At 36.5% G+C, this 22443-nt stretch overlaps 1 protein-coding gene and 8 non-coding genes across 9 annotated transcripts; 1 reads left to right on the top strand and 8 right to left on the bottom strand.

Moving 5' to 3' along the window:
- Positions 1-3015: 3015 nt before the first annotated feature.
- Trnag-ccc lies at positions 3016-3086 on the bottom strand. Its single transcript has one exon. It is a non-coding gene; the product is annotated as a tRNA-Gly (tRNA).
- A 1156-nt stretch (positions 3087-4242) lies between these two features.
- Trnag-ccc lies at positions 4243-4313 on the bottom strand. The gene has a single exon. It is a non-coding gene; the product is annotated as a tRNA-Gly (tRNA).
- A 529-nt stretch (positions 4314-4842) lies between these two features.
- Positions 4843-4913, bottom strand: Trnag-ccc. Its single transcript has one exon. It is a non-coding gene; the product is annotated as a tRNA-Gly (tRNA).
- A 588-nt stretch (positions 4914-5501) lies between these two features.
- On the bottom strand, positions 5502-5572 carry Trnag-ccc. Its single transcript has one exon. It is a non-coding gene; the product is annotated as a tRNA-Gly (tRNA).
- Positions 5573-7896: 2324 nt separating this feature from the next.
- On the bottom strand, positions 7897-7967 carry Trnag-ccc. Its single transcript has one exon. It is a non-coding gene; the product is annotated as a tRNA-Gly (tRNA).
- A 1208-nt stretch (positions 7968-9175) lies between these two features.
- On the bottom strand, positions 9176-9246 carry Trnag-ccc. The gene has a single exon. It is a non-coding gene; the product is annotated as a tRNA-Gly (tRNA).
- Positions 9247-9781: 535 nt separating this feature from the next.
- Trnag-ccc lies at positions 9782-9852 on the bottom strand. The gene has a single exon. It is a non-coding gene; the product is annotated as a tRNA-Gly (tRNA).
- Positions 9853-10356: 504 nt separating this feature from the next.
- On the bottom strand, positions 10357-10427 carry Trnag-ccc. Its single transcript has one exon. It is a non-coding gene; the product is annotated as a tRNA-Gly (tRNA).
- A 1715-nt stretch (positions 10428-12142) lies between these two features.
- On the top strand, positions 12143-21593 carry LOC110466244 (carbonyl reductase [NADPH] 1-like). The gene is made up of 8 exons (XM_021522647.1): positions 12143-12233; positions 12859-12940; positions 15335-15510; positions 16358-16461; positions 18083-18211; positions 19275-19422; positions 19997-20060; positions 20989-21593. Exons 1-8 carry the CDS (start codon positions 12189-12191, stop codon positions 21102-21104), a joined length of 864 nt encoding a protein of 287 aa, XP_021378322.1. The 5' UTR covers positions 12143-12188; the 3' UTR covers positions 21105-21593.
- Positions 21594-22443: the final 850 nt, after the last annotated feature.

Genomic DNA, 22443 nt, shown 5'->3' with positions numbered 1-22443 from the left:
CATGATACTTGGGTATGTTATGTAGACCAGCAGTGTGAATAATTTTCTCAATTAGAGTAATGAGGTCAAAAGTCAACTTTAAGTGCTAGTCAGGGGTCAAATGTCTACATGGGTTAAAAGCTTTAACAACCTTCTTCTCAAGTTCCATAAGGCCTAGGGTCATGATATTTGGCCAGTAGGTACCTGGGATGGAGTGCTATAAAGTTTACTCGTAAAAAATGATTTTTACCTACTTTTAAGGTCACAGGGGTCAAATATGGTAAACACTTCAAACAACAATATCCTAAGAACCATTTGGACTAGAGTCATGATACTTGGGTATGTTATGTAGACCAGCAGTGCGAATCTTTTTCTTTATTACAGTAATGAGGTGAAAGGTCAACTTTAAGTGCTAGTCAGGGTCAAAGGTCAATGTGGGTTAAGGTCAAATGAATGTATTGATAAACGGAAATAGGAAGTACATCCCTAGTTGAAAGTCCAATGTAGGGAGACAGTATCACAATTTCCGGAAATTCTAATGAGTCTAGAGTTGTGATGAATATTGTATGTTTATTATTGACAGAACAATGTGTTCTCTCAATATTAAAGTATTTCAAAGCAATCCAGGCATTAATTCAGTTGTTTTTAGCTCACCTGCCCGAAGGGCTAGTGAGCTTATGCCATGGCGCGGCGTCCGTCGTCCGTCCGTCGTCGTATGTCAACTTTTCCTTTTAATGACTTCTTCTGAAGAATGGACAGGCCTAGCCTAGAGTCATGATATTCGGATGATAGCTTCGTTGGTAAGAGCCCAACAAAGTTTAAAAACGAATATGACCTTGACCTGCTTTCAAGGTAACAGGGGTCAAAAGTATCAAATACTTAAAACGACTTCTGAAGAATTGACAGGCCTACAGTAATGGTATTTGGGTGATAGCTTCGTTGGTAAGAGCCCAACAAAGTTTGAGAACGAAAAGGACCTTGACCTTCTTTTAAGGTCACAGGGATCGTAAGTATCAAATAATTAAACGACTTCTTCTGAAGAACTGAAAGGTATAGAATCTTCAAATTTGGCTGGTAGCTTCCTGGGAAAGAGCCCAACTTTTATACTCTGAGTTTAATTTACTGTGAAAGATGTCCATATACTGAAATAATGGAAATTATTATGTACAAACGAAACCAATCAACATTTGACGTTACATACCCTTCTCGTACCTTTCAGAAGCATTATTTTACTGAATAACGAATTAAAGAAAGTCTAATGGGTTTTTTGCCGAAATTCCGTTCCTTTCGGTTGACTCCAAAGTATATTGTGCCATTTCGAGTTCAAACTCTATGGAAGGGGTGAATAAGGGGTTTTGCCTTTCACAATTTTGGGATAATGAAGAAAGGGTCGTGGATTGGCTTTTGGAAACCTTTAACTCCATGGCGTGACTTTGCTTTGACCTTTCCGTTAATCTTTTATCCTGAACGTGACACGGGACCAGAATACAAAAGAAAACGTGCTTGTCAATAAATACAATAAAACTCGCAACACGGTGACACACGCCAACTACAAACTTCCATGTTCTATTTCTTTCCTCTAATAACTCGGTTGTCACAATCTTTTTATCTATTTCTTTGATATCACGCCTGTTTATCTCAATAAGTCTAAACATTAAAGTACGAAGTTAAACGTCGCTGGCGTCTTTTCTTCTATATTTCATGTATCTCTTTCATTTTCACATTTTCATTTGTTTATTAATTCAATTGCAACACTAATAAATTAAAAAAAAACAATTCTGTCTCATAAATCTTAAATCTTACGTCTCCAGCACACACGCAGGCATACACACATAGGGAGATATTAGCCTGGTGGCATAGGATTAGTAGTTAGCGCCTGATAAGGCAGCTCCTGCGAATTCCTCAATATTGTATTGATTAATATATATATGCTAATTGTATTGATTGTATAAAATTGTATATCTATGTACTGTAACGCACTTTAGAGTGGCTTACGTTAGCTAGATAGGGCGCTATATCAAATGTTGTTTATTTATTTATTTTATTTATTTATAAATGAGACATATATTCTGCCAAAACATTTGCATTATTTTCCATTTGCGGTTTTCGAGATATGAAAACGAAATGCATTTCAATCTTTAAACTGTTGGTTAGATAAAGAACTAAATGGGGCTACAAAAATAATTTCTTTTAATTTGTCTCATCATGAAAACCGCTAAACGGAAAGAACGAGAATATGTGCGAGAATATGTGCTTCAAAGGTAGTGTGTGTATTTATTGCAGTTGCCTTCAGGAATATGCACCAAAACACTTTTGGAAAAGCGTGAAATGGGGAACCTGATAAAGGTTTGTCAGTACAGGATTTCTAATATGTAAAAGATGTGCATTGATTAGGTTGCCTTACAAGCGGTAGCTGTAGGGTGAATTTCCCTTTAGCTCAGCGGTAGAGCATCTGACTGGAGAGCCAAAGGTCGTGGGTTCGAGTCCCAGCGACAGCACTATCTTTATCACTATTCCTCGTCCTTCTACAAATATAATACCACTACAATAGCTGCGCTCACACAGGAGGTGCTAAAGCTTATCCAATCTCATTTATTCTACTCCAAAATCTGTGATATAAAATCTAAATTTAATTTACGGAAGGCTCTAGGACACGTAATAGTGCAACAAAATCATAGTCCCGATTCCAGGCACATGTGATATGGAAATAGAAGACAAATTCGTTCGAAAACATATGATGCCACTACCCTGACGTCTTTCACATATTGAGCGTGAATTAATCGCCGACTTGGAGCTTTGAATCTTTGGAATCTGGATAAAGATAAGTCAAGCACGTTGTAATGCTTAATACACTATCTGTACTCAAGAAAGTGGTATGGTTATCAAAATGTATGGGTCTCGTAGAAATACTTTATGTAAAGGACGTTTACTTCAAAACTTAAGGACATGTTCCACCAAATTTCTTTGGTAGCATATTCAATTACCCTTTGGCGGTGAGTGGTGTGAATGAAGATAACATAAGTAAAAACAAAAAGTTGCGCCGCCCGGGAATCGAACCCGGGTCGCAAGAATGGGAATCTTGCATGATACCACTACACTAGCGGCGCTCATACTAGCGACGGAAATATAGACCACCGGAAAGTTAGTCACGATAAGATAACAGTCACGATCTGAATGGAGATAGGTTAGGGTTGAAACCACACTTACAGGGAACTGAGAATTTGTTGTTTCAGCTATATTTGGATCGAACCTAAGTTGCCCAGAGTGACTTTAAGCGTTTTCGGGTTTTATATCAACTTTCGGTAAAAAGGACACCCCGACGATTTTATATACAAGAAGGGAGGAAAATCTCTAAATGTCGAAAAATAAATCCTCTCTAAATTTTCTTGTTTCAAAAACCACATTTTCTATGCACCATACAACGCTTAGTACCGATGGAATGATGGATGCTTTTCCTTTTCAAATCCTACTATATGTAAAAATGTAATCACTACCCGCAGAAATTATCTCCGTTTCCTCCATTAAACACACGCCATTCCGAGATTCAAAAGATTTTCCTTCCAAACTAAAGTACATGTTCTACCGTATTTGTTTGATAGCATGTTTATCAAACAAGGATCAAATTGTATGCAAATAACCGTTACGTATGAGAGGTGAGGTCAAATAAGATCATCTTGCTGATTTGATTTAAACGACATCTTCTTCCAAACTAATGGACATATCTCAAACAAACGTAGATGTTAGCATTCTAAGGTGTCAATTGCTGCACCGATAAAGGGATCGTCACCCGCAGGGATATCCCCGAAATTCTAGGAGTTACGCCCAGTTACGATCAGGCAGTATAAGTTAGCGTAACCCCTGGAATAGACGAGGCCAACAGATTGATTTACCTTAATCAACATCTCCAAATCAAAGTGATAGTTTTCAACCGAGTTTTGGTGGAAGCATTCTTAATGTATGGACTGAAGCGGTAGGTTTGTATGTACCCGCGGATAACAAAGAGAGAGAGAGAGAAAGGGCGATTGAATGGTAAAGATTATCTGATTTTCATTACAAAAATCGCTCCCAACTTACTTGCACATGATGATGCCTTTGGGGGTTATGCAAGTATAGCTACCAATGCCCCGCTCACACCTGAAGACTTGTCTCAGAGTACAGTGCAAATTCAAAAATGCACTTTTGCCTTTTCAAATAGCCAGGTGATAGTGAAGCTCACTGCTTTTATGTCTTCTATATTCGTGGGAAACAAAAGCAATAAAACGTTGCGCCGCCCGGGAATCGAACCCGGGTCGCAAGAATGGGAATCTTGCATGATACCATTACACCAGCGGCGCTCACATTGGGTACTGTAATGTGTGTTTATCTACGAACACTCAATACCTGAATTGAAGATAGTTGCCGGTTGAAACCCTTAATAAAAAATATCGCAACGGTTAGTTGATGTCATCGGTTATTAGAGTAAAATCCGTCGTCTACTTCTATGATTGACAGACAGATAACCGCTATCATCTAAATTCTCTCATACTGATGTATGTATGGTACAACAGGCGCATATTGATTGAAGTCATTGTCTAAACACAATGCCAGCATTTGTTTTAAAGAACATAATTCGCGATGGAATCTCAGAAAGGGGTATGCGACACAGAGTACAAAAGATGAAGTGCTTGTCAGCAAACATCAGGTTATCACGTTGTCAAACTTTATCCGAAAATAAAATGTTATACACCCAGGTCAGGTTATACACCCAGGCCTATCCTAAATCACTGCATACTTTAAACCTAAAATAAACTTTTGTTTAAAATTAATATTTAGGTGATTACAAAATCTTATGCTTTTTGAGTATGCACAAAAGCAAAAAATCGTTGCGCCGCCCGGGAATCGAACCCGGGTCGCAAGAATGGGAATCTTGCATGATACCACTACACCAGCGGCGCTCAGAAAGGCTTCCCCAGTATAACTGCCACATTTCCAAAATGTTTTAAAAGAGTTTAACCAAACATTGGTGGTTATACTGGTAGCCTTTAGGATTCAATAGTTATACAGATAAGGGGGATGACATTCAATGTGGCTGAGTGTCTAATTCAGAAGGTGTCAAATTTACTGATTTGCATTAAACGGTCCTACCAAAACTTCTCGAGCAAAATAAAGTTAGGAAGTTATTCGTAACGAATAACGAATTAGTGCCTAACTTAACCTTGCTAACTACTCGAATAAAACCAGCCAAAATTTGGTGGTTATATTGCTAGTCAGTAAGTGTATGAATTTAAACAGATAAATGTGCAATTTAAAATGGTCTGATTTGCATTAAAAGATGTTTCCAAGTTACTGAGCATATTTCAACAAATAGGTGATGCTATCATTCTTGGCCAATAAGCATTTTAAAAGTAAAATGTTATACACCCGGTCATGTATGATGGCTCCCATTTTAAACCTTAAACAAACTTTCCTTATGTAGTAAGGTAATTGTAAAGTTCTAATGATTTTTGTGGTTTCCATTCATGTGAAACAAAAGCAAAAAACGTTGCGCCGCCCGGGAATCAAACCCGGGTCGCAAGAATGGGAATCTTGCATGATACCACTACACCAGCGGCGCTCACATTGGTTACGGAAATATAACTGCGACTGATAACGTTATAGTTACGACAAGCCTAACCGAGTTTGTGTGTATAGCACGAACACTCAAGACCTGAATGGAAGATAGTTTCCGGTTGAAACCCCAAGTAGAACTTTATCGCAACAATGGTTTGATGTCATCAGTTATTAGAATAAAATCGGTCGTCTACTTCTATGACTTCTGTGTAAAATTAAAAATGGTATCCAATGAAATATCTGCACCCCTCACACTTCTATTCAACGAATCCTTTCGTACTTCTGTATTTCCTGATTCATGGAAACTTGCCCATGTGACACCTATTTTCAAAAAGGGGGAATCTGAATTGGCAAATAACTACAGACCCATTTCTTTACTTAGCTGCATTGGCAAACTTTTCGAACGAATAATTCATAAGCTCATCTATAACTATCTATTCAGCAACAAACTTCTATATACTTTACAGTTTGGCTTCTTACCAAATCACTATACAATGAATTTCAACCCAAACAAAACCGAAATTCTCTTAATTTCCAACACAAATATACCTTCTAACCCACAATTTCTTTTCGACAACACACCTATCCCTAATGTTAAAAACCACAAACACCTAGGAGTCATTATTAGTAACAACGGCACATTGAACTCTCACATCGAACATATATAAACAAACACTACAAAGTACATTGCAACTTTAAGGAAATTAAAAAACATCCTAAATAGAAAAAAAACTTGGAAAAAATATACCTTGTTTTTATAAGACCACTATTTGAATATGCCTGCGAAGTATGGGCCAATTGCAATATCACATTTTCGAATAAATTAGAGAACATGCAGTATGAAGCAGGTCGAATAATAACTGGATTACCTATTTATACAAAAAAATAAAATATTTACAGACAGCTCGGATGGAAATCATTGATAGATAGACGCAGGATTAGAAAATTATCCATGTTTTATAATATTTATCATGGTAATGCTCCCTCAATTCTAAAATCTCTTCTAACACCTATTGTGTCAAACTTCTCTAACTATAATCTTAGAAACAGGAATCACTTTCAGTACCAATACTATAGACTGCAAATCACAAAATCATCCTTCATACCAAGTACTTCAGACTACTGGAACAATCTACCAATAGAAACAAAGTCATCAGCATCCATTAAACAATTTAAAACTCTTATTCAGCCTCAAGTGACTACCGCTTCTTATATTAAATGTTTTCTTGAATATGAATATGACTCTTCCCATTTCTTACTAAACTGTAAACAATTTGATCAATCCCGTAATATAATGCTTCAATCCCTCGATTGGTATAACGAAATCACTGTTGAACACCTTCTCTTCGGAGATGCAAACCTTGACTACAATCTAAACATTCAAATTTGTAGGTCTGTACAACTGTTCATTTTTAGCTCCAAACGGTTTAACATGTAATACCCAACAGTCATATTGAATAACCAGGGTACCTATTTCGACTATTCCCATCTGTCTCTCCCCTCCACCTCCTCTCTTAATCCAGCCCCTCTCCCTTTTTCCAACACCAACGATCTCTGTGTACTAACTTCAATCTTAGCGTCCATCGATATATCATAACCGTTTCCATATGACAAAGAGTGCGTGTCCGGTTTTCCTAATCTAGTCGGCTAAGTATGTAAGGCAGGAATTCACAGAAGGACTTGGAGTGACACAGGAGAAAGGCAAATGCGGCACGGAATGTGATTGAACTTAAGAAAAGAAGGATATGGGTGTATAGATTAGGTATACTACTTACGCCGACTCGATTGGGAAAATCACACATGCGATCTCAAGTAAACTCTCCGAATACATATTTAAAAACTATACGTTGGTGTCCCTAATCCTATCATTACCTCTTTTGCTGTAACCCATCTTTAACATCTTACATATATATACATATATAAATTTGTATTAGGATATTGAGTGACACATTAATTTTGTATATCTATTTTCTGTTACGGAAAGGACGTAAGTAAGTTGCAATAACTTTTGTCCAATCCATTTGTCTTTTGTTGCAATAAAATTGATTTAAACAAAACAAAAAGAACATAATTCGCGATAGAATCTCAGAAAGGGGTATGCGACACAGAGTACAAAAGATGAAGTGCTTGTCAGCAAATATCAGGTTATCGCGTTATCAAACTTTATCCGAAAATAAAATGGTATACACCCAGGTCAGGTCATACACCCAGGCCTATCCTGAACCACTGCATACTTTAAACCTAAAATAAACTTCTTTTTTTAAAATTAATATTTAGGTGATTACAAAATCCTGATACAAAAATGGTTAACAAAAGCAAAATAAACGTTGCGCCGCCCGGGAATCGAACCCGGGTCGCAAGAATGGGAATCTTGCATGATACCACTACACCAGCGGCGCTCACATAGGCTACCCCAGTATAACTGCCACTGAGAAAGTAGGTAATGATAGTCACAACTCTGGACCTGAATGGAATATAGTTACAGGTTGAAAACCTTAATAAAACTTTATCGTAACGGTGAATTAATGTCATCTTCTGTGTAAAATTGACAGACATATAACCGCTATCATATTAATCCAGTCAAGCTGTTGTATGATACAAAAGGCGCAAATCGAAGATGTTGTCTCTCAACTCAGGCTACATGTCATATGGCAAACTCGGAATTAAAAGTCGATACGAATGACAAAAGGAACTTGCACGCTATCAACAGGGAAAAAAACACGACAATTTACAAAATTTATTCGCGAAAAAAAAGTATCAGATGTGTTTTTTTGTTTCAATGAACATGGGTTTCGATAGAATCTCAGAAAGTGGTACGCGACACAGAGTACAAAAGATAAAGTGCTTGTCAACGAACTTCGATTCGAGTTATCGCGTTATCATACTTAATCCACAATACAATACCCGTAGACAGGAAATGACGTTTTCTGGGTCAAATTGGATGATACGGTTAAATGACATCTCCTTCAAAACAAGCGAAAAATATTTTTTTTTATAGTATTATTACCCATGGGTTCAATACTCTTTAGTGTAAATATACAGGTTAAGGCGTTCACAACCAGGGGACTGAAGGATGGATTTTGAAGACGCCAACTTAAATCTATTGATTTCTTTCAATCGACTTTCCAAAATTGGACACTCGCCGAGTGTGTTATTCAAAATCTAACAATGAATTGAAGAAAGTTGCCGGTTGAAACCCTGAATATAAGAACTTTATCGAAACAGTTAATTGTTGTCATCGGTTATTAGACTAAAATTGATCGTCTACTTCCATGACTTTTGTTTAAATTGACAGACAGCTAACCGCTATTAATACATCTCCAGCACACACACAGGCATACACACATAGGGCGATATTAGCCTGGTGGCATAGGACTAGTAGTTAGCGCCTGATAAGGCAGCTCCTGCGAATTCCTCAAAATTGTATTGATTAAAAGATATGCTAATTGTATTGACTGTATAAAAATTGTTTATCTATGTACTGTAAAGCGCTTTAAAGTGACTTATGTTAGCTAGATAACTTTCCTTATGTAAATAGTTAGGTGATTATAAAGTTCTAATGCCTTTTTATGTTCTCCATTCATGTGAAACAAAAGCAAAATAACGTTGCGCCGCCCGGGAATCGAACCCGGGTCGCAAGAATGGGAATCTTGCATGATACCACTACACCAGCGGCGCTCACAATGGCTACGGAAATAAAACTGCCAATCAGAACGTTAGCTACGACAAGATTAACCGAGTTTGTGTATTTATGCACGAACATTCAGGACCTGAATGGAAGATAGTTTCCAGTTGAAACCCTAAATAGAACTTCTACTTCTGTTTAAAATTGACAGACAGATAAACGCTATCATCTAAATACTGATGTATGGTACAACAGGCGCATCATGATTGAAGGCATTGTCTAAACACTATGTCAGCATGCTTGTTTTGTTTCAATGAATATAAATTCGCGATCGAATCTCAGGAAGGGATATGCGTCACAAAATACAAAAGATGAAGTGCTATGTCAGCAAACATCAGGTTATCGCGTTATCAAACTTTATCCGAAAATAAAATGTTATACACCCAGGTCAGATCATACACCCAGGCCAATCATAAACTACTGCATACTTTCAACCTATTGTTTTTAATTTTATTTAACATTTAGATGGTTACAACGTCTTATGCTTTTTGTGTACTGTATTCATGGTAAACAAAAGCAAAATAACGTTGCGCCTCCCGGGAATCGAACCCGGGTCGCAAGAATGGGAATCTTGCATGATACCACTACACCAGCGGCGCTCACTCAGGCTTCCCCAGTATAACTGCCACTCAGAAAGTAAGTAATGGAAGAAAGTTGCAGGTTGAAAACCTAAATAAAACGTTATCGTAACGCTGGTTTGATGTCATCGGTTATTAGAATAAAATCTGTCGTCTACTTCTATGACTTCTGTGTAAAATTGACAGACAGATAACCGCTATCATCTAAATTCTCTCATACTGATGTATGTATGGTACAACAGGCGCATATTGATTGAAGTCATTGTCTAAACACAATGCCAGCATTTGTTTTAAAGAACATAATTCGCGATGGAATCTCAGAAAGTGGTATATGACACAGAGTACAAAAGATGAAGTGCTTGTCAGCAAACATCAGGTTATCGCGTTATCAAACTTTATCCGAAAATAAAATGTTATACACCCAGGTCAGGTTATACATACACCCAGGCCTATCCTAAATCAATTAATATTTAGGTGATTACAAAATCCTGATACAAAAATGGTTAACAAAAGCAAAATAAACGTTGCGCCGCCCGGGAATCGAACCCGGGTCGCAAGAATGGGAATCTTGCATGATACCACTACACCAGCGGCGCTCACATCTGATACAGATATAAAACTGCCATTCAGAAGGTTATATATATACTTTGTAAAATTGACAGACAGATAACCGCTATCTCTGTAACGTTAATGTAACATGTACTCAAACGAATGCATGGTGGAACTGGTTGCACATTGAAAGCGTTGTCTAACCTTAGTGTCAATTGGGAAGGGTATAAAAGCTAAAGTGCTTTGTAAACAAACTTGGATTTAGCTTATCGCAATCGGCGTGCCTTTTAATGTTTATTAAAACATAGCGATGATGTCACAAGTGTCCAATAAGTCCATGAACTATCCAATAAGCCCATGAGCTGTCCAATAAGTTTGACCAACTGTCCAATAAGTTTGACCAACTGTCTAATAAGTTACCTGTCTGTCTTATAAGTGCTCAACTTATTGGACAGTTGTGACATCACATCCTAGAGAGGGGATGGGTGGAGCTAAATTGGAGTAATTTAGCGATATAGGTAAAACAAAAATAACAAATACATGGATTTTTTAGTATCATATTAAATCAAAATAATATATAAAATACCAGTGGTGAATTATCCTTAAAATCCAACAAATTCAACAGCTAGAGTACTATACGTACCGGCAGTGAATATATCCTCATCAAGTTTTAACAGCTATCCTGTCTACTTCTTGTGTAATTTTCTCCTTTTCAGATAGGTTTGAAAATATGTTGCTTTACTCGTAAATTTGGCCTCTTATTCTCATCATCCTTTTCCAAAATGTCAAAGGTTAACCTATTGTTGGACACGTGAGATATACCCTAGTTTTGACCGAGGAATTAAAAAACCTTTGATTTGCGAAACAACTATCATACATGTATTAATTTTAATGCCTACTGCGTGTTTCCGAGAACTTTTAATCACGAGGTTACGCAATTTTTACGTCAAAATTGAAAAACAGACACATTGAACACGAACGTTGTCCCTTTGGGTGTGTCTATTAAAAGACTGCCTGTAAAGTTCACAGTTCATAGATGATAGCGGTTGCCCTAACAATATAACAATACATAACAAGCTAACCGGATGGCAGGAACACGCCAATTATAGTTTGAAGGAAGTAGAAAAATCCAGTCTGAAATTGCTGATCCTGTTCTTACTTCTCTGATATTGTAAAAATCATGTTCCGTTTAGTCAATTAACTCTTCCTTAATCGTCATATTAATGTTTAAACAAACGGTTCATATTAATCACTTCAAGGAAGGGTGTTAGAGTGAGCTATGCTTCATTTTATCGTAAGAGGAATCTGGGGATTTAAAAAGAAGTGAAAGCATACTTCTTTAATTGAACTTTTATCTAACCCAATTTGAACAATCAGAAATATTTCCCCTTACTTTGCCGAGATGAAAACTAAGATATTGAAAGGATTTGAGATACATTTATATAGAAAACTTCAATAAAGGATACGATTACAATATTTGTGAAACTGATTCACTTGCTATCTTAGTTTACCGGAAGTCAGTTAGGAAAATAACACGCATCCACTTTAACCGATACGGGCACTATTGTATTACATCAAGGGGATGAAAAGTTAAATAATTATAAAGATACCTGCAAATACATTGTTCCAATGCGGATATAGATATTTGGATATATTGTTCAAGTGCTTACGGCATCATGTCGTCACGTCGCGAGCTGGTGTTCTTATATCCTTAAGTTTAATTTCTAAAAGTAATCATTAACTTTAAAGAAAGGGAGATAACTCCACCGGTGGGTCAGAGTGACAATCTGGAACGTGATACGGGAGATATGGGCTTTCCTAGGAAGATGGGAGAACGCAAACGGGTGGCTGTGGTAAGTTTAGGGAAAGCTAGTAGGGAACTTGCGTGGTAATTTGTAAAAAAATATCCAGGAAATAATCATGTTTAATTTGTGGATTGAGGGGCCAAATATGTAACCTGTATGCATATGCGGATATCGGTATATATTGTTAACGTAATAAATTGGGTTAGACGTGTTATCTCCCTACACGGCATGTTTATCTTGTAGTGTGTATAGGTACGTATAGCTTAACCTTTTGGTCAGTCAGCTCATAAAATATTGAAATTTAAAATAACCGAGTACGCCGAGACTTACATTTGTTACATTTTTAATACTTAACTTATATATAGGATCTTACACGAGTTTCCATTTCATATCAGATTTATGAAAAGTGTCTAAGAATTTTTCAATTTAGCGAGTCTCTGGCGAGCTAAAATGAAATATTCGTAATGAGTTTCATAAATTTCATATGAAATGTAAATGAGTGTAAGAGCCTTTCTATCACATAATTAAGATTTTTGGCATGTATTCGTGTAAAACGGCAATTTCCATGCAATCTTGAAATAATATATGTTATCACAGATGTTATTATGTCCAACTGCAATATGTGTAATGTCGGCCTTCTACCTGAAGAAATATTATCATTATTGTCTTACAGGTGACCGGATCCAACAAGGGTTTAGGGTTTGCCATTGTACGGGGTCTATGTAAACAGTTTGACGGAGATGTCTACCTTACAGGTCAGTATAGACAGTAAAACCTGTCAAAACAGAACACCACTGGGAACAAGGTAACGTTCCCATTGCACAGGTTTTTGGATTAGGGGTTCACTTTATGATGAACACGTTCTAATCCGACACCCTATAGGGCATAACATTGTGGTAAGATCAGAATGTCGGAATATATACCTGTCTTATTTAGTAGATTTCATAAGAAATATTATTTCATTAGATTAGAAGGGATATCGAAATACTTAATGATCGGATAAGGCAGGTTTTATTGCGCATACAACATACAACACAGTAATGTTTTGCATGATATTATTAAGTAAAATCGATAAATTATATCATAGTTTCGACCTACACGAAATAAATAAGAATGATTAGAATTAATGTTATTGTGTTGTTTTTAGTATAAACATATTTTAAGCTTCAAAAACTACATAAGATATATGCGCAAAAGTTATATCAAGTTAAAAAAAGACACATATAACAACATTTTGATAGCAACGATACACATATATACTTTACTACATTGAAACAACTGGGAATTTATCAGGATGAAAGCAGAAACAGGAAGGAAGTACAAGAAAATAACGAAAATATTATTTAAACTTTTCAAATGTATACACAAATATAATTATGTTTACTCCGTTTACACGCCGAATACCACTTCTCCGTTATACAATCCACTTCCTTCTAGGTATCACTACAATCGGGAACTATCGACACTTTCCGTTTACCCAAAAGATGCGTTACATTATGTAGAATATGGCATGTTCATAAAATCTGAAGTAAAAAAAGACGTTACTTTGCCTTGTAGCTAGTCATGTAAACGTCGATGAAATTCGGTGAAGCAGAGCATTGTGCTCGATTTACACGCACAAGGGTGTGCACCTGTACTAAGTATCAATCTATTGGGTCACCGTATTAGTTAGTGCAAGGGAAAACATCGTTGTTTTGATGTCCAAGCCAAATCAGTAATGCCACAGCCTGATGACGTTAGCCGTGAAAGGACAATTGACATGGTACATGTACATGGTGGAGCTAGGTATACGTGGCCAGAATAGCCATATCCAGTCTTTAGAGCAGGTTTACAGCCACGAATTCGACATCCGATCGGTTGGCCGCGGTATGGATACCGACCGTATCGTGTATACCGATTGTCCCAACTTCATATCCAAAGTATCTCAGCCTGGGCACAACAGCATTTACTATGATCTCTATGACAGTGATAACATGTTCTATTCACCGGGACGAGTCCCGATATCTACTCTGTAGCTAAAATGGCAGAACGCCAGTGTATCAAACGCTTGACATACGCTATCAGAACGCCTGTACGTAACGTCATGATCGTTTTGGCGGCGGAAGTGTCATGGTTGTAGGGTGGGCTATCGGACAATGGGCGCACACACCTTGTCATGGTACCTAACGTTGTTCCAATCATGGTGACAAATATCGTCACGCGTAAAGATGGACTTTGTTTCGTCAACAGAACATCAATGTGCTTGACTTGCTCTCGCTTTCCAATCTCTCAATCCAATTGAGCACCTCAAGGTAAAGTTTGACAGAAGAGTGCTAAATCGACGTCAGCAGCCTCAGGATCCCGACGAGGTCTATAAACAGACTCATCGCGTCCATGCGACGTCGTTGTCAGGGGTAATTTCACGCTGTATTAATTCTGTTAAACACTTCTGACGTCGTTTCATGGAGATATTTCAATGAAACTGAATTGAGTTTATTGATTCAAAACACATTGATCAATATCGATTTTTGACTGTTAATTTACAGCATTTTCAATACATTAATGAAATACTATCAACGCAATAATGTAACGTTTCTTTTGGGGACAGGGGTATATCAATTACTGGTTAAGTAGATGACTGGTATGCAATTATGTAGTATAGTGATGAAATAAGTTCTCTTTTCTTTGCCAGTCTATATATTTTAACATAGAAGCCCGAATGCATTCCTAAATCACGTATTAGACAAAAACCTTTCATTAAATACTTCACTGCTTGTAAAGCGCTTTTGCTTTGTTTGCTCTCGTTCGTTTATTCGGCCAATTTCACCCGAAAGGCTCAGAAAGCGAGAGGTCCCCGACCCTAAAAAAAAGCCAAAAACATTTCTTTAAAACAGTTCTCCTAATGTATTAATGAGAATGTATAAAGAGTAAAGAAGAAGTATTCAGTTTTGTCAAATTTCATAAAAGAAATCTACAGACATCTCTTTTGGCGTGTTTGCTTTATATTTTTCATACTGCACTGTTTGTACAAATGAATGGCTCATGGATATAATAAGCCAGTTCTGAATTACAATATACTGATTTCTAAAGCTTACTTGAAAATGAATGGAAATATAGTGTATAACATATCTCATGACATTAAATTAAGACAGCATTGTCTTTGCCAACAGCTCGAAACGAAAGCCTTGGTCAACAGGCTGTGCTGGACCTAAGGAAGGAAGGGCTGAACCCTAGGTTTCACCAACTGGACGTAACAAAACCAGACACTATTGTCAAACTACGGTCATTTCTTAAAGACACCTATGGTGGTCTGGATCTATTGGTCAATAATGCTGGGAAAATGGATGTAAATATTTCACATTGCAATTAATTTCTCCTAAAACATGTATTTCGAAAAAAATACCTTCAAAACCAACAAAATGTTTGAGTTTTTGTCGTTCGCTTTTCGTTCTTTTTGTCTTGTACAAGATTGAATATATGTAACAGGGTCCTCCAAAATGAAGGAGGTCGGCTACATAAGAAATGGTCCAGCTTATATATATTTAGTAAATGTTGACATGTATATTGTATCGAATCAATATGTATGAATACCTCTAATTGTGTATACTTGTTCGGGGTAGTTTCTGCGATTAACATTTTTCAAGTTTATAATCTGCTGTGTACCTTCATAGTAACCAGTGTTATCCGTGTTACTGTATAGTTATTAGCATAGTTATATAGTTATCCATTAACTATATAATTATACATGTAATTATATAGTAATTCGTCTATTTGTAAAAGCATCCTCGATAATCCTGTGGTTACGCTCGGTTTCCCTCTATGCACCCCTGGAATATGTCGTAGCAAAATTAGAGACACGCGGCGAGCTATTTAATTGGTATCGGGTAAATAAATATGACCAATCGCTAGTGTGATACCTGCCCTTTGAAGATTAGCAAGATGCGACACCCGACTTTAACGCCAGTCAATTTTACCGTAATGCGACCGCGGGATTCTTTTGATGTACACCAAAACGATTAAACAAGTCTTCCTATCCTATCCACAAGGTGACGCCCACTGAGCTTTCGATTTTGTTACGACATAGTGCAGAGAGCGAAAGTGAGAGTAACCCCTGGAGTATTGAGGGTGTTTGTATAATATATTGTCTACCTATGTACTAGTCCTCTAATTAAAATCGTTTTCTGTAACTCTAGATGGAGTTATCGGCTGCAAACGCTGAGTCCCTGATGCGGACCAACTTTACTGGACTGTGTAATGTGTCAGAGGTCCTCTTTCCGTTGTTACGTCCTCACGCTAGGTAAGTGTGTCGCACATCATTAATCAAACAGCGTTTTCACGAGGAATGTCTGTCGCACACCATTGATCAAACAGCGAATTCACTAGGTAAGTGTGTCGCACACCATAAATGAAACAACAAATTCACGAGGTAAATGTGTCGCACACCATTAATCAAACAGCGAATTCACTAGGTAAGTGTGTCGCACATCATTAATCAAACATCGAATTCACTAGGTAAGTGTGTCGCACACCATTAAACAAACAGCAAATTCACTAGGTAAGTGTGTCGCACACCATTAAACAAACAGCAAATTCACTAGGTAAGTATGTCGCACACCATTAAACAAACAGCGTTTTCACGAGGTAAGTGTGTCGCACACCATTAATACAACAGCGAATTCACTAGGTAAGTGCGTCGCACATCATTAATCAAACAGCGTGTCGCACACCATTAATCAAACAATGTGTCGCACAGAATTAATCAAACAGCATGTCGCACACCATTAATGAAACAGCGAATTCACTAGGTAAGTGTGTCGCACACCATTACTGAAACAACAAATTCACGAGGTAAGTGTGTCGCACATCATTAATCAAACAGCGTTTTCACGAGGAATGTCTGTCGCACACCATTAATCAAACAGCGAATTCACTAGGTAAGTGTGTCGCACACCATTAATCAAACAGCGAATTTACTAGGTAAGTGTGTCGCACATCATTAATCAAAAAGCGTGTCGCACACCATTAATCAAACAGCGTGTGTCACAGAATTAATAAAACAGTGTGTCGCACATCATTAATCAAAGAGCGTGTCGCACACCATTAATCAAACAGCATGTGTCACAGAATTAATAAAACAGTGTGTCGCACATCATTAATCAAACAGTGTGTTGAACACCATTAATCATCCAGCGTTTTCACGAGGTAAGTGTGTCTCACACCATTAATCATACATCGGTTGCACTACATGTATAAACATTTAAGATTGGCAAACATTACATAGTAACGATTCAGGAAAAAAACCCTCTTATGCTATTGTGAATAATTCATATTCTGGATACCTCCAGTTGGAATAGCATATTTTGACATGCAGTTTATAAATACGCGGACAAATGCATCTTTACGTACTAAGGCGTACAACCTTCTGCTACTTGCTATGTCAGATAAACACATATCGTGGTGTTACTTTATTGCCATACCTACAATCATTTTTATATCAATATAATGTTATCTGCAAACCATTGCTCTTTTTATCCAGACTTTATGTTAGCTCTGCTTTCGAAATAACAATCGTGGGCAAAATCACGTTGAAGACAGGCTGAAAAAAACCGAGAAGTTCAGGCATAAAAGGAGTTCCAGCTACAATGTTAATATAACAATATTACAGTGAAATATTGAAGTTTTTAATGTGTATTTTAATACAATTGCCACGCATGCGCAATCAGTGACAGAGTTGAAGTGCGGATATGAGACAGGTTGTCAATAAGCAACAGATGCTGACAACAGACCGAGGAGCATGTTAACCAGGTATAATACGGACACTTGCATTATTTTACATTAAGACTGGCTGTATATATATGTTAAGATTTACCAGGTATGCAATAATAAAACACAAATATTTATCATTTATATGATTTCAGGGTAGTCAATGTGTCAAGCCTGATATCAGTGGTGGCTTTGCGCAAATGTAGCAGTGAACTGCAGCAGAAGTTAACCAACCGAAATATTAGCTCGGAAGATCTGAAGCGTCTGATGCAAACTTTTGTAGAGTAAGTATTTTACATATCAACTCTGGTTTTTTTTAGAAGTTAAACCATGTTATTGTAAGATGATGATAGCAGCTTTAAGACCATTATTAAGAGTGATTAATATAAGTTGAAATTACTTGTTTCATAATTGTTGTAAAATAAATAAAGTTTATGTATTTAAGACAATTATAGCGTTTAACGTTACCCATATCGACCACATCAGTACTCTGTGTAAATTATTTGCCTAAATCTTCGTACTTTTCATTTTATTTCAATGTTTAGTTTAAACATCCTAAAAAAAAAAAAAAAAACCTGCATAAACCATTGCACCTTGTCTCGTATCCGTCCGTAGTTTGTTTAAATCGACACTTTTTATTGCATGTTAAAGCTTTTCTGGAACCATTATAACTTGTCACCCGTACAAGTGTTGTGCGCAGGTCATCGCACTTTGTCCTACACCCGTATTTTGCTTAAAATATGATATTTTGTTCCATATTAGCGCTTTGGGCCAACCATTTATGCATCATATATGGAAGATGTGACATTGCTAACTAAATTACATTTACTAGACAATTTCCTAAAATAGGTAGGAAGATGAATTATCTTTTTTTGTCCACATTCGGCTGCACAGTGAACAAATGACTGTAAAATGTAATGGGCTTGTCTGTCCCTTGCCCGGATGCTTCATGAAGGTCTGATGATTTTAGGACAATTTCTGCGAACACATTTTATGTGAAAATAAGAAGCACGTTTTCAATTCACAATAGGACAACCTTTTTTAGAAACATCAAACCAAGAACAATGATTAAGAGGATTCAAGAAACGCCGGATGCGAAATAATCAATAAAAATAGAAATGAAGAATCACATTTTTAAAAATAGTAATAGTGTTTCAACACAGAATCTCAAAAAAACAAGCAATATATTTACTGCGCTCATCGGTGTTGCTGAAAATATGAAGAATGAAAATAAATGCTCAAGTAGGTTGGAGGACTCGATGTGCCTGGACAAATACTCGCAAAATATATTAATGCACCACAAACCTGAGTTAAAAATTACAAAGTTGCAATACATTCTACTTTAAGTTGCGTTGGGACTCGTGGTGGTCATGGTTGGCCTACTGGTAAACTAACGGGTGCTTATGGAGTCTCCAAGATAGGGGCGACGGTCATGTCCATCATCCAACAGCGGCAATTGCTGAATGACACGAGGCCGGACATAGTGGTCAACGCGGTGAGATTTTGTAACACTGTCAATGTTTTTACCAATATTAAGCTGTCTCTGAAAGTAGAAATAGAAAGAAATATTAATCCATCAACTGTTAGATAGTATTCTCGTGTTTAAAATATAGTACTATAACAGTATCTAGTTCGGTTTCCAATCTTCCTATAGTACTCCGCAAGAACGCGGAGCATTATTAGAGGGTCGAAAATCGAAGTATAACTGATTTTGCCTTTTCAAAATTTAAGGAAAATGATTCTTCGACCTGATTGCATAGGAGTGTGCTATGAAACAATAAATAACACACCACAATATAAATAAAAATAAACTTTTATCTTGTTTCCATCTGTCTGAAATTATACATAAGTAAAAAAAAATATTTGGTTTCTGAATAAAAGACTTCTTACACTTAATGAACAACTGAGTAAAGCACCATTTAGAAGCATGGTCTTAAGACTGTTTTAATGGTTCTTGGGTTATTTTTAGATGATATTTCATGATTTGTACATAGGAGGAACTGGTCTATACCTGTGATTTCATCAGGTTGCTCCAGATTATCTGTATAGAGATATTTCCTGTGTTGTAGTGTTGTCCTGGATATGTGATGACAGACCTCACAGGTCAGAAAGGAATGAAAACCATCGATCAAGGTATCAGTCTAAAAAATAAACTCTTGTTTTGCTCAACTGGAGTTAAAAGACAAAGAAATTCAATGCAATGGCGCAGCGTCCATCATATTTTCCCTTCATTGTCCATCATTTGTCCATTATGTTATTTTTAACCACTTGACTTAATGTGATTTTAATTCAGTGCATCACATGGGAAGGTAAAAGGGTGTGGTTGGGATGGGGACTTTTAGTTTGAATGTTGTATCTGAGTTCCAATAAGCGCTTATAGGGAGATAGGCGTGTAAATTTTTAATGACAACTCATCTCGCGCTGATTTTCATTAGTCAGACATTTATATTTCCACGTGCGTGTCCTGTTCATGGGCAACTCATTACGATATACAGTACCACGTACCATACATTTAACTATTTTATGTTAAGTTCTAGTTTTTGATATATCTCGTTTTCAGCGTTTCAAATTGATGCATTTTAAATCAGGGCATGTTGGTAACTTCGTGGTAATAAATGATGATAGTAAATAAAAGATGAAATAAAAATATGCATTGCATATCTTGACGACGTAATTAACTGTTATTTCAATAATGGAAAATGAAAAAAGGAGAGTGATACAGGCTGAACGGGCCATTTTCATTAGTTTCTTTTTTTGTTTAATTTCATTAATACTTTTAAACCGAATGGATATGGATAAAAAGTGAAGCCTTTAAAGGCCCCTCTAATATTCCGTGTTCAACATATACAATTGAAGCTACTAAAACCTATTGAAATTGTTCAACATGCTCAGATTTCACACTCTATGCGTTCTATTACATTTTAAGAAGAGAAAAATTGAATATGCTCCTATATTCCATCTTAATATTTTGTATAAAATAATATTGCTTATTACGCGATGACTTACAAACCTTATTGTTTTACTTTGACATGTGTCACACAAAGATATGTTTGTTTTACAGGCGCAGTTACTCCCCTTTACTTAGCCATGTTGCCCCCAAACATTACTTCTCCCAAGGGTGAGCTCGTATCGGAAAAACAGATCGTCAAGTGGGAGATGACGAATAGCAAGTTGTAAAAGTGAAGAACTGCAAGACGTAAAAAAAACTGGGAAAGGAGAATGATGATCAATTCCAAGCCGAAAAAGGAAGAGGAGTTTCAATACAGCATGGCTGTTAGTAATCACACAATCATACAGACCAGACTGTGATAATGAACTGTCAATATAGATATACATTTATTTATTTCTTGTGTAGCGTGTTTTAAAATACAATTTAGAAGACATGAAAGTTTTATCTATCTAGTATTCTAGGAGCATGTATCAAAATGAAACCGATGAAGACTTTACCTAGTGACATTAAAGCACTACTTACTTACGTAATTATTAATATACAAAAGAATCAAAAGGAAAATAATTGCTTAGTGCATGTTGATATGTTCAATTGATTATGCTTTTACTTGAGCGATTCCAAAACGCAAAGACTCTCGTGAAAGTATTCTTTAAAATTTCAAAAGCTTGGATGCCTTATTCCGTCTTTGCGTATTGCAGAGTTATCTTCTCTTGTGAGCAGGTATTGATTGTTACGTCATTGGTTTGTGAGAGTAACGTCATCAATTTTTGAGAAAACGACCCAATTTTCTCACACAAACCAATGACGTAACAATCAATACCTGCTCACAAGAGAAGATAACTCTGCAATACGCAAAGACGGAATAGGTTTAACTGATGAGGCGAAGGAATATAATTCGCATCATGGTATAATTTTACTGTATATATTGATTCTTTAAAATAACTCAAACCAAGAATATTTCTCGTGTGTGACATTTTTGTATAACAATTTAAAGGCAATGGTAAATCTTGAACTGAGCCAATATGGCATTCATTTAAAACCTCACAATATGATGTCACAATGAAGTATCATGAAATATAGAGCCATTTTTTGAGATACTCGAGATGTCAAATCGTCCATTGTTGTCTTATCTCATAACGGATGACTATCATTTCTTATAAATTATTGACATGATCGCTTGCCATATTCTTGTTATCTATTGTCATGCATTCATTTGATAAAATCAGAACAGTTCGGTTGAACGATAACGTTATATAAAACCAAACAGTAGACTGCGGTAAACGGAAAGTTCATCAAGAAAGACACTATATAAGTCGAATTTGTGTAAAACTGTGGTCGAAAAGGTTTAGAGGAAATAAATAGGTTCGTAATAGAACTTTACTCCATCGACGAATTAAAATTAATTCAACTCAAGTTGTAGGTTTTTTACAGACACCTTAAACACTTAAGAATTACAATGCCTACAATCCCTAGAAGTTTATAGCCGACATACTCTAGTAATAATAGCTGTTATACTCTAAAATAATGATCACTAGATACAAAACTAAAAACATACACAATTATTTT

Source organism: Mizuhopecten yessoensis, unplaced genomic scaffold (genome assembly GCF_002113885.1).
Source record: "Mizuhopecten yessoensis strain PY_sf001 unplaced genomic scaffold, ASM211388v2 scaffold11125, whole genome shotgun sequence".
Taxonomy (NCBI): Eukaryota; Metazoa; Mollusca; class Bivalvia; order Pectinida; family Pectinidae; genus Mizuhopecten; species Mizuhopecten yessoensis.
Note: the sequence above shows the minus strand (reverse complement) of the source record. Positions and strands in the feature narration are given on the sequence as shown.